This window comes from Mustelus asterias, unplaced genomic scaffold (assembly GCF_964213995.1).
Source record: "Mustelus asterias unplaced genomic scaffold, sMusAst1.hap1.1 HAP1_SCAFFOLD_4828, whole genome shotgun sequence".
In the NCBI taxonomy this organism is placed as follows: Eukaryota; Metazoa; Chordata; class Chondrichthyes; order Carcharhiniformes; family Triakidae; genus Mustelus; species Mustelus asterias.
Genome location: NW_027594771.1, coordinates 294 through 12978, shown reverse-complemented (window position 1 = coordinate 12978; position 12685 = coordinate 294). Strand labels below are relative to the sequence as shown.

Genomic DNA, 12685 nt, shown 5'->3' with positions numbered 1-12685 from the left:
CCCGTCTCCCCTCTCTCTCTCTCTCTCCCCCGTCTCCCTCTCTCTCTCCTCTCCCCCGTCTCCCTCTCTCTCTCCCCCGGTCTCCCTCTCCCTCTCTCCCCCGTCTCCCTCTCTCTCTCCCCGTCTCCCTCTCTCTCTCCCCCGTCTCCCTCTCTCTCTCCCCGTCTCCCTCTCTCTCTCCCCGTCTCCCTCTCTCTCCCCCGTCTCCCTCTCTCTCTCTCCCCCGTCTCCCTCTCTCTCTCTCCCCCGTCTCCCCTCTCTCTCTCCCCCGTCTCCTCCCCCTCTCTCTCCCCCGTCTCCCTCTCTCTCTCCCCCGTCTCCCTCTCCTCTCCTCCTCTCCCCCGTCTCCCTCTCTCTCTCTCTCCCCCGTCTCCCTCTCCCTCTCTCCCCCGTCTCCCTCTCTCTCTCTCCCCTCCTCTCCTTCTCCCTCTCCCTCTCCCTCTCCCCCGTCTCCCTCTCCTCTCTCGTCTCCCTCTCCCTCCGTCTCCCTCTCTTCTCCCCTCGTCTCCCTCTCCTGTCTCTCTCTCTCTCCCTCCCTGTCTCTCTCTGTGCCAAGCAGCCTCAGTGATTCCTGAGGCAGTGACTGAGTGAGGAGCGTTGCTACTTACTGAATTCGATGAGTAACTTTCCGTAACCTCTCCTCTGATACGGTGGCAGGGTTAGGATACAAGCCACATTATAATCTTCCGTCGATTCCTTCTCCTACACAGGTGTTAAAAAAATGTGATATAAAACAGCAAACAAGACTGCAGAAGCGAATTCTAATCAGTTAGAAAAGAATATTTCTGTATAGTTTTTCAGCTCTTCAACATGTAGATGATGCAATAGCAAGACGGGGAAAAGGCTGATCGCAGAACGGAGAGGTTTATAACGCTCGGGGAAGATCAAACAGGCCAGGGGGGAGGGGCTATTTTCTCTAGAAAAGGGAAGGCTGAGGGGGGGACCCCGATCGAGGTCTTCAAGATGATGAAGAGGGTTTCGATCGGGGCGACGTAGAGAAGATGTTTCCACTTGTGTGGGGCAGAGACCAGGGGGGGCCGTCAATACAAGATAGTGACTGATAGATCCAATCGGGAACTCAGGAGAAACATCTTTACCCAGAGAGCGGGGAGAATGTGGGACTCGCTCCCACGGGGGGAGTGGGGGAGAATGTGGGACTCGCTCCCACGGGGGGAGTGGGGAGAATGTGGGACTTGCTCCCACGGGGGGAGTGGGGGAGAATGGGGGACTCGCTCCCACAGGGGGAGTGGGGGAGAATGTGGACTCGCTCCCACAGGGAGAGTGGGGGAGAATGTGGGATTCGCTCCCACGGGGAGAGTGGGGGAGAATGTGGAATTCGCTCCCACGGGGAGAGTGGGGGAGAATGTGGGACTCGCTCCCACGGGGCGGAGTGGGGGGAGAATGTGGGACTCGCTCCCGCGGGGGGAGTGGGGGAGAATGTGGGACTCGCTCCCATGGGGAGAATGTGGGACTCGGTCCCATGGGGGGAGTGGGGGGAATGTGGGACTCGCTCCCACGGGGGGGAGTGGGGGAGAATGTGGGACTCGCTCCCACGGGGGGGAGTGGGGGAGAATGTGGGACTCGCTCCCACGGGGGAGTGGGGGAGAATGTGGGACTCGCTCCCACGGGGGAGTGGGGGAGAATGTGGGACTCGCTCCCGCGGGGGGAGTGGGGGAGAATGTGGGACTCGCTCCCACGGGGGGAGTGGGGGGAGAATGTGGGACTCGCTCCCGCGGGGGGAGTGGGGGAGAATGTGGGACTCGCTCCCGCGGGGGGAGTGGGGGAGAATGTGGGACTCGCTCCCGCGGGGAGTGGGGGAGAATGTGGGACTCGCTCACACGGGGAGTGGGGGAGAATGTGGGACTCGCTCCCACGGGGGGAGTGGGGGAGAATGTGGGACTCGCTCCCACGGGGGGAGTGGGGGAGAATGTGGGACTCGCTCCCACGGGGGGAGTGGGGGAGAATGTGGGACTCGCTCCCACGGGGGGAGTGGGGGAGAATGTGGGACTCGCTCCCACGGGGGGGAGTGGGGAGAATGTGGGACTCGCTCCCACGGGGGGGAGTGGGGAGAATGTGGGACTCGCTCCCACGGGGGGAGTGGGGGAGAATGTGGGACGCTCCCAGCCTGTACAGAGCTGTCTCTACGTTACACCGTTAGCCGCAGTGGGAGACAGTGAGCAGCTGCCTACCTTTGAGAAGTAGCCAACAATGTGGAAACCTTTGCAGTCGTATTCGGTCATAACGTAGAACAGGAAGGGGTCTGTGTCGTAATACAGGGTCTTGTGGTCCAGGAAACACTTGGCCAAGAGACACAAGTTCTGAGAGTAATTCTGTGCACAGTGGGTAATAAAAGCAGCAATGAGAGCACGCAGACACATCCGTCCTTCCTCCCCTACCCCACCCCCAGCCTCTCCACACACTGGGGAGCATTGTGAGCAGCACTGGGCCCCCCTGTATCTAAGGAAGGATGTGCCGGCCTTGGAAAGGGTCCAGAGGAGGTTCACAAGAATGATCCCTGGAATGAAGAGCTTGTCGTATGAGGAACGGTTGAGGACTCTGGGTCTGTACTCGTTTAGAAGGATGAGGGGGGGATCTTATTGAAACTTACAGGATACTGCGAGGCCTGGATAGAGTGGACGTGGAGAGGATGTTTCCACTAGTAGGAAAAACTAGAACCAGAGGGCACAACCTCAGGCTAAAGGGACAATCCTTTAAAACAGAGATGAGGAGGAATTGTTTCAGCCAGAGAGTGGTGAATCTGTGGAACTCTTTGCCGCAGAAGGCTGTGGAGGCCGGGTCATTGAGTGTCTTTAAGACAGAGATAGATAGGTTCTTGATTAATAAGGGGATTGGGGGAAAAGGCAGGAGAATGGGGATGAGAAAAATATCAGCCATGATTGAATGGCGGAGCAGACTCGATGGGCCGAGTGGCCTCATTCTGCTCCTATGTCTGATGGTGAGGCTACAGACAGACTCCAGCCCCTCACCCTCGGTATCGCTGGCCAGGAAATGCCCTGCCTCTTGGTGAGCCGCCTTCTTGAACCTGCCGCAGTCCCTGGAGTGCAGTCCAGGTGAATTAGCCATGGGAAATGTGCGGGGTTACAGGGATAGGGCGGGGCAGAGGGCCTGGGTAAGATGCTCTGTCAGAGACCCAGTGCAAACTCGATGGGCTGAATGGCCTCTTCTGCACTGTCGGGATTCTACGCAAGTCCCACCCACCATGCTGTAGGGAGGGAGTTCCAGGATTGTGATTGGACATCAGTCAGTCCCCGTGTGGTGTAGGTACACCCACTGTGCTATTAGGGAGGGAGTTCCGGGATTGTGATTGGACCTCAGTCAGTCCCCGTGTGGTGTAGGTACACCCACTGTGCTGTTAGGGAGGGAGTTCCGGGATTTTGACCCCAGCCACAGTGAAGGAACGGCCGATATATTTCCAAGTCGGGATGGTGAGTGGCTCGGAGGGGGAGCTTGCAGGTGGGGGTGTTCCCCATGTGTCTGCTGCCCCCCTTCATAGAAACCCTACACTGCAGAAGGAGGCAATTCGGCCCATCGAGTCTGCCCCGACCACAATCCCACCCAGGCCCTACCCCCACATATTTACCCGCTAATCCCTCTAACCTACGCATCCCAGGACTCTAAGGGGCAATTTTTAACCTGGCCAATCAACCTAACCCGCACATCTTTCGACTGTGGGAGGAAACCGGAGCACCCGGAGAAAATCCACGCAGACACGGGGAGAATGTGCAAACTCCACACAGACAGTGATCTGAGCCGGGAATCGAACCCGGGACCCTGGAGCTGTGAAGCAGCAGTGCTAACCACTGTGCTACCGTGCCGCCCTTGTTCTTCTAGATGGTAGAGGTGGCGGGTTTGGAAGGTGCTGTGGAAGGAGCCTTCGTGAGTTCACAGAATCATAGAATCCCTACAGTGCAGAAGGAGGCCATTCGGCCCATCGAGTCTGCACCGACCACAATCCCACCCAGGCCCCATCCCCATAACCCCATGTATTTACCCGAGCTAGTCCCCCTGACACTAAGGGGCAATTTAGCACGGCCAATCCACCTACCCCGCACATCTTGGGACTGTGGGAGGAAACCGGAGCACCCGGTGGAAACCCATGCAGACACGGGGGGAACGTGCAGACTCCACACAGACAGTGACCCGAGGCCGGGAATCGAAACAGGGTCCCTGGCGCTGTGAGGCAGCAGCGCTAAACCACTGTGCCACCGTGCCGTCCAGTGCATCTTGTAGATGGTTCACACGGCTGTCACTGTGCGTCGGGGGTGGAGGGAGTGAGTGTTTGTGGTTAGCGTGTCGATCGAGCGGGGCTGCTTTGTCCTGGATGGTGTCGAGCTTCTGGAACCTTGTTGGAGCCGCATCCTGCAGGAGATCCGGTGTGGACAGTGGACAGAAGTTTGCAATTGCAGGAAGGCAGTTTATCCCAAGACATGCCCTGTCCACCTGCAGATACCCGAGACGCTCCAGGGGAGTCACTGGAAGGTGACAGGAGAGCTGATTGGTCCCTTCCTGAACACTGGGGTCCTGAGGCACACAGCAAGCCAGTGAGATCAGTGACCTCAATGCTGCCTGCGATGATGTGGTTCCCTATCATAGGGACAGCTTGTGGGCAGCACTCTCTCTCTCCCACCCTCCCCCTCCCCACTCTCTCTCTCTTTCCCTCTCCACCAACCCCCCCACACCCCGCCCCACTCTCTCTCTCCCCGGGTTAGCGCTGCTGCCTCAAAGCGCCAGGGGTTCGATTCCCGGCTTGGGTCACTGTCTGTGCGGAGTCTGCACATTCTCCCCGTGTCTGCGTGGGTTTCCTCCGGGTGCTCCGGTTTCCTCCCACAGTCAGAAAGACGTGCTGGTTCGCGTGCATTGGCCGTGCTAAATTCTCCCTCAGTGTAACCCGAACAGGCGCCGGAGTGTGGGCGACTCGGGGATTTTCACTGTAACTTCATTGCAGTGTTAATGTTAACCTACTTGTGACACTAATAAATGAACTTAAAACTCTGTCTCTCTCTGTCATTTAAGAGACAGAGTGACCTGGGATTAAACTCCTGTTCCAGGGATTTAAGATCATAATCCTCGGAGCTAATCCCCAGAGTCAGCACCGAGGGAGCACCGCACTGTGGGAGGGTCAGCACCGAGGGAGCACCGCACTGTGGGAGGGTCAGTGCTGAGGGAGCGCCGCACTGTGGGAGGGTCAGTGCTGAGGGAGCGCCGCACTGTGGGAGGGTCAGTGCTGAGGGAGCGCCGCACTGTGGGAGGGTCAGTGCTGAGGGAGCGCCGCACTGTGGGAGTGTCAGTGCTGAGGGAGCGCCGCACTGTGGGAGTGTCAGTGCTGAGGGAGTGCCGCACTGTGGGAGGGTCAGTGCTGAGGGAGCGCCGCACTGTGGGAGGATCAGTGCTGAAGGGTACAGATATCATTCAGAAGTTACTCACCTTGTTTTTTCTGCCGTCAATTTCGAAGAAGGAAATGGTTCCTTTTCGGTAAATCTCATTTCCAGGTGGGTGTCGCAGGTTACATTTGGTCTGACAGGAAGGAAGAGCAAGTGGACGCTGTTAGTGTCGGAATGGATATCGTTTAGAGAACAGTTTACACGTCACTGTAAAAACATCAGGACGGACTGACGGCACGGTAGCACAGTGGGTTAGCACTGCTGCCTCACAGCGCCAGGGACCCGGGTTCGATTACCGGCTCGGGTCACTGTCTGTGTGGAGTCTGCACGTTCTCCCCGTGTCTGCGTGGGTTTCCTCCGGGTGCTCCGGTTTCCTCCCACAGTCCAAAGATGTGGAGGTAAGGTGGATTGGCCGTGCTAATTTGCCCCTTAGTGTCAGGGGGATCAGTAGAGTAAATGTGTGGGGTTATGGGGGTAGGGCCTGGGTGATTTGTGGTCAGTGCAGACTCGATGGGCCCAATGGCCTCCTTCCGCACCGTCGGGATTCTATGATTCTTAATCACATCCTTTCCAATTCCGAGCACTCCCGCCCACCCCCCACAACCACCAGCTGGAGTTAGTCACTCCCACCCTGCCCTCCAGTGTCGGAGCTTTTAGGGGGTACAGTGCTCTGCGTGGGGTGGGGGGGGGGGGGTCCCTGCTGTGTCAGCCCCTCCCCTGAGTCAGACCCTCCCTCCAGTCAGACAGTCCACGGGAGCGAGCCCCATTTGCACAGGCCTACGCAGTACCACCCAGGCCGCATGTCGCACTGCTGAGCGGTGCTGCGGGCATGCGGCAGCGTCAGAGGCGGTTGCGGTGGGCTCCATCTTAGAATAGAATAGAACAGTACAGCACAGAACAGGCCCTTCGGCCCACGATGTTGTGCCGAGCTTTATCTGAAACCAAGATCAAGCTATCCCACTCCCTATCATCCTGGTGTGCTCCATGTGCCTATCCAATAACCGCTTAAATGTTCCTAAAGTGTCTGACTCCACTATCACTGCAGGCAGTCCATTCCACACCCCAACCACTCTCTGCGTAAAGAACCTACCTCTGATATCCTTCCTATATCTCCCACCACGAACCCTATAGTTATGCCCCCTTGTAATAGCTCCATCCACCCGAGGAAATAGTCTTTGAACGTTCACTCTATCTATCCCCTTCATCATTTTATAAACCTCTATTAAGTCTCCCCTCAGCCTCCTCCGCTCCAGAGAGAACAGCCCTAGCTCCCTCAACCTTTCCTCATAAGACCTACCCTCCAAACCAGACAGCATCCTGGTAAATCTCCTCTGCACTCTTTCCAGCGCTTCCACATCCTTCTTATAGTGAGGTGACCAGAACTGCACACAATATTCCAAATGTGGTCTCACCAAGGTCCTGTACAGTTGCAGCATAACCCCACGGCTCTTAAACTCCAACCCCCTGTTAATAAAAGCTAACACACTATAGGCCTTCTTGCTCCCTGGGTGAACATTCCCGGGTGCGAAGGAGGGCCAGAGCCCAGAGAAACATTCGTCCCTCAGTTCACAGCGAGGGATTCCGAGGCCCAGTGGAATCTTGTCCTTTACTGCAAGGCGAATGGGATAGAACAGCTGGGACAATGAACAGGAACTCGGAGCAGTCGACCATTCAGCTCCTCCAGCCTGTTCCACCGTTCAATGGGGGTGACACAGTGGGTTAGCACTGCTGCCTCACGGCTCCAGGGACCCGGGTTCGATTCCCGGCCTTGGGTCACTGTCTGTGCGGAGTCTACACATTCTCCCCGTGTCTGCGTGGGTTTCCTCCGGGTGCTCCGGTTTCCTCCCACAGTCTGAAAGACGTGCTGGTGAGGTGCTAAATTCTCCCTCCCTGTTACCCGAACAGGAGTGTGACAGCTAGGGGAATTTCACAGTAACTTCATTGCAGTGTTAATGTAAGCCTTACTTGTGACACTAATAAATAAACTTTAACAGTACGATTATGGCTGATCTAATCTCAGCCTCACCTCTGCCTTCCCGCCCGCTCTCCATAACCCTTCACCCCCTATCTACCTGCTCCTTCAACATGTTCACTGTTCCAGCATCCACTACAGCTGGAGTGACCACATCTGGAACACTGTACAGTTCTTCAAAGTTTATGTTTACTTATTAGTGTCACAGGTCGGCTGACCCTAACACTGCAATGAAATTACTGTGAAAATCTCCATTTTGGTGACACCAGTTGCATTGTGGGTCTTACCCAGTTGGCCTCAGTCCCCCTCCCTCGAGCCACTCCCTCTCCCTCGAGGCGGCTCCGCAGGGAGCCCTCGGCCTGACTGGTTGCCCGAGGGAGGCTCCAACCCCGCTGAGGACCCCCAACCCCTCCACAGGAACCGACCGCCCATTGGGCCCCGAGAGAGGCCACAGGCTGCTGCAAGGGATGCTGGGAGTGAACCATCACGGTCAACGTGAGAGAGAGACAGAGAGACAGAGAGAGACAGAGAGAGACAGTGACAGAGAGACAGTGACAGAGAGACAGAGAGACAGAGAGACAGAGAGACAGTGACAGAGAGAGACAGTGACAGAGAGAGACAGTGACAGAGAGACAGTGACAGAGAGACAGAGAGAGACAGAGAGAGACAGAGAGAGACAGAGAGAGACAGAGAGAGACAGAGAGAGACAGTGACAGAGAGACAGAGAGAGAGAGACAGAGAGACAGAGAGACAGAGAGACAGAGACAGTGACAGAGAGACAGAGAGAGACAGAGAGAGACAGAGAGAGACAGAGAGAGACAGAGAGAGACAGAGAGAGACAGAGAGAGACAGAGAGAGACAGTGACAGAGAGACAGTGACAGAGAGACAGTGACAGAGAGACAGTGACAGAGAGACAGTGACAGAGAGACAGTGACAGAGAGACAGTGACAGAGAGACAGTGACAGAGAGACAGAGAGAGACAGTGACAGAGAGACAGAGAGACAGAGAGAGACAGTGACAGAGAGACAGTGACAGAGAGACAGAGAGAGACAGTGACAGAGAGACAGTGACAGAGAGACAGTGACAGAGAGACAGAGAGAGACAGTGACAGAGAGACAGAGAGAGACAGTGACAGAGAGACAGTGACAGAGAGACAGAGAGAGACAGTGACAGAGAGACAGTGACAGAGAGACAGAGAGAGACAGTGACAGAGAGAGACAGTGACAGAGAGAGACAGTGACAGAGAGACAGTGACAGAGAGACAGTGACAGAGAGACAGTGACAGAGAGACAGTGACAGAGAGACAGTGACAGAGAGACAGTGACAGAGAGACAGAGAGAGAGTGACAGAGAGAGAGTGACAGAGAGACAGTGACAGAGAGACAGTGACAGAGAGACAGTGACAGAGAGACAGTGACAGAGAGACAGTGACACAGAGACAGTGACACAGAGACAGTGACACAGAGACAGTGACACAGAGACAGTGACAGAGAGACAGTGACAGAGAGACAGAGAGAGACAGTGACAGAGAGAGACAGTGACACAGAGACAGTGACACAGAGACAGTGACACAGAGACAGTGACACAGAGACAGTGACACAGAGACAGTGACACAGAGACAGTGACACAGAGACAGAGAGAGACGGTGACAGAAAGACGGTGACAGAGAGACGGTGACAGAGAGACGGTGACAGAGAGACGGTGACAGAGAGACGGTGACAGAGAGACGGTGACACAGAGACGGTGACACAGAGACGGTGACACAGAGACGGTGACACAGAGACGGTGACACAGAGACGGTGACACAGAGACGGTGACACAGAGACGGTGACACAGAGACGGTGACAGAGAGACGGTGACAGAGAGACGGTGACAGAGAGACGGTGACAGAGAGACGGTGACAGAGAGACGGTGACAGAGAGACGGTGACAGAGAGACGGTGACAGAGAGACGGTGACAGAGAGACGGTGACAGAGAGACGGTGACAGAGAGACGGTGACAGAGAGACGGTGACAGAGAGACGGTGACAGAGAGACGGTGACAGAGAGACGGTGACAGAGAGACGGTGACAGAGAGACGGTGACAGAGACAGAGAGACAGAGACAGAGAGAGACAGAGACAGAGAGAGACAGAGACAGAGAGACAGAGACAGACAGAAACAGACAGACAGAGACAAAGAGACAGACTTTAAAGTATATTTATTAGTGTCAAAAGTGGGCTTACATTAACGCTGCAATGAAGTTACTGTGAAAATCCCCGAGTCGCCACACTCCAACACCTATTCGGGTACACTGAGGGAGAATTTAGCAAGGCCAATGCACCCAACCAGTACGTCTTTGGACATTAAGGGGCAATTTAGCATGGACAATCCACCTAACCCGCACACCTTTCAGACTGTGGGAGGAAACCGGAGCACCCGGAGGAAACCCACGCAGACACGGGGAGAACGTGCAGACTCCACACAGACAGTGACCCGAGCCGGGAATCGAACCCGGGTTCCTGGTGCCTGTGAGGCAGCAGTGCTAACCCACTGTGCCACCGTGCTGGCCTCGTAAATGAGCAAAAGTACATAACTGCATTAGAAACAGCTCAGAGAGGGTTCGCTGGGCTGATTCCTGGTGGGGACGGGGGGAGCGGGGGTTTGTCTCACGGGGAAAGGTTTGGGCAGGTTGGGGTCTGTACCCCCCATTGCAGTTCAGCAGAATGAGAGGGGATCTTATTGAGACAGATCCCATTCTGAGCGGGGAGGGGGTGTGTCAGGGTGGATGCTGAGAGGCTGTTTTCCCCCCTCGTGGGGGGAATCTGGAACGAGAGGGGGCACAGTTTAGTCATAAGGGGGTTTGTCTTCCATTTGACAGGGGTGAGGAGGAATCGTTTCTCTGAGGAGTGAGGGGCCGAATGGCCTGCTCCTGCTCCGAATCTGCATGTCCACATCTGGCCAGGAGTTTGTACAGCTGATGTGGAATACAGCCGCTCTGAATGCTGACAGAACAAGAATACAGATTCACTGGAAATGATTCAGAGATGTATCACGGCAGTAAGATTTAGAGATAGGGTTAGAGGATTAGGGTTTGTGTTAGGATTTGGGTATCCAGTGGCATTCCCGTCACTGAATCCCCCACTATCAACATCCTGGGGGTTACCATCACTGAATCCCCCACTATCAACATCCTGGGGGTTCCCATTGACCAGAAACTGAGCTGGACCCAGCCATATAAATACTGTGGCTCCCAGAGCAGGTCAAAGGCTGGGAATCCTGCGGAGAGTAACTCACCTCCTGACTCCCCAAAGCCTGTCCACCATCTACAAGGCACAAGTCAGGAGTGTGATGGAATACTCCCCACTTGCCTGGATGGGTGCGGCTCCAACAACACTCAAGAAGCTCGACACCATCCAGGACAAAGCAGCCCCGCTCGATCCACACGCTAACCACAAACACTCACTCCCCCTACCCCCGACGCACAGTGACAGCCGTGTGAACCGTCTACAAGATGCACCGCAGCGACTCACCAAGGCTCCTTCCACAGCACCTTCCAAACCCACCGCCTCTACCATCGAGAAGGACAAGGGGGGGGCAGCAGACACATGGGGAACACCCCCACCTGCAAGTTCCCCCTCCAAGTCACTCACCATCCCGACTTGGAAACATATCGGCCGTTCCTTCACTGTGGCTGGGGTCAAAATCCTGGAACTCCCTCCCTAACAGCACTGTGGGTGTACCTACACCACACGGGGACTGCAGCGGGTTCAAGATGGCGGCTCACCCACCCCCTTTTCAAGGGGCAATTAGGGACTGGTAATAAACGCTTGACCAGCCAGAGACACCCACATCCCAATAAATTGTTAAAAATTGAAGGCGGGGGTAGCTGGATAAACACATGAGGGGGAAAGGGATAGAAGGAGATGGTGATAGGGAGGGGGGAGGAGGCTGGTGTGGGGCAGAAACACTAGCAGATGGGCCGAATGGGATTGTGGTCGGTGCAGACTCGATGGGCCGAATGGCCTCCTTCTGCACTGTAGGGCTTCTATGATTTCTATTTCTATGAATGGCCTGATTCTGTGCTGTTTAATCGCCTGTGACAAGTCGGCTTACATTAACACTGCAATGAAGTTACTGTGAGAATCCCCTAGTCGCCCACACTCCGGCGCCTGTTCGGGTTACACTGAGGGAGAATTTAGCACGGCCAATGCACCCTAACCAGCACGGTCTTTCGGACTGTGGGAGGAAACCGGAGCACCCGGAGGAAACCCACGCAGACACGGGGAGAACGTGCAGACTCCACACAGACAGTGACCCGAGGCCGGGAATCGAACCCGGGTCCCTGGCGCGGTGAGGCAGCAGTGCTAACCACTGTGCCACCTGGTCCTTGCCATCCAGGCCCTCACCCCTTGACCCCACTCCATGCCACGGTGGCACAGTGGTTGGCACTGCTGCCTCACAGCGCCAGGGACCCGGGTTCGATTCCCGGCCAATGCACCCTAACCCGCACGTCTCTCGGACTGTGGGAGGAAACCAGAGCACCCGGAGGAAACCCACGCAGACACGGTGGGGAGAACGTGCAGACTCCGCACAGACAGTGACCCGAGGCCGGGAATCGAACCCGGGTCCCTGGCGCGGTGAGGCGGCAGTGCTAAACCCACGGTGCGAACACAAGACTTTCCTTTACGAAGGGGACACGTGGGAGTGTAGGGGGTGGGGCGGGGGGGGTGTCGCCACACCCGGTCAGCGTGACGGGCCGCTTTGACAGACTTTCCTTACCCCTCAGCTGCTCGCGGCGCGCCCTGGAAACTCACCAGGTGCCTCTGCAGGCACTTGAGGCTCTTCAGATACTTGAGGCAGAACTCGCAGAGGTACAGGACAGGCAGGGAGGTCAGCTCCTGCGGGTAAGGCGAGAAGTACCAGGGTTTGAGGCGGTGCCGGCCTAGCTCGATGCACTCGATGTTCTTCATTCGCGTCACTATATCATCGTGGCTGCGGTCGGAGACCAGGCTGCCCGTCATGCGGGGGGCGGAGGGGATGCCATCTGAGCTGTCCTGGGAGTCCTGTCGCAGAGGAGGGTGGACATCAAAGGGGGAGGTGTGGGGGAGGGGGGGGGGGAAGAAACAGCAGGACTGTAGTTATACCGGTTCACGGGGACGCCCCTCTCTCTCGCACCCCCCACCCCCCCCCCGACCTCGCGCAGGAAGGAGTTACTTTTGATTCAGAGTCGGTTAGAGGCGGGAGGCAGTTAGAGGGCTTTGTGATGTCATCAGTCCGCGTCCGTCACACCGCCGGCCTCGCGGTGACATCGTAAAAGGGCGCCGGGGGAAG

General features: G+C 56.5%; 1 protein-coding gene across 1 annotated transcript; it reads right to left on the bottom strand.

The window, feature by feature from the left end:
- Positions 1-600: 600 nt before the first annotated feature.
- Positions 601-12417, bottom strand: LOC144491245 (histone acetyltransferase KAT5; the record flags this gene model as incomplete). Its single annotated transcript, XM_078208928.1, has 4 exons — positions 601-702; positions 2190-2330; positions 5446-5535; positions 12169-12417. Coding segments are annotated over 4 exons (582 nt in total), but the record flags the coding sequence as incomplete, so codon positions are not given.
- Between the last annotated feature and the right edge of the window lie 268 nt (positions 12418-12685).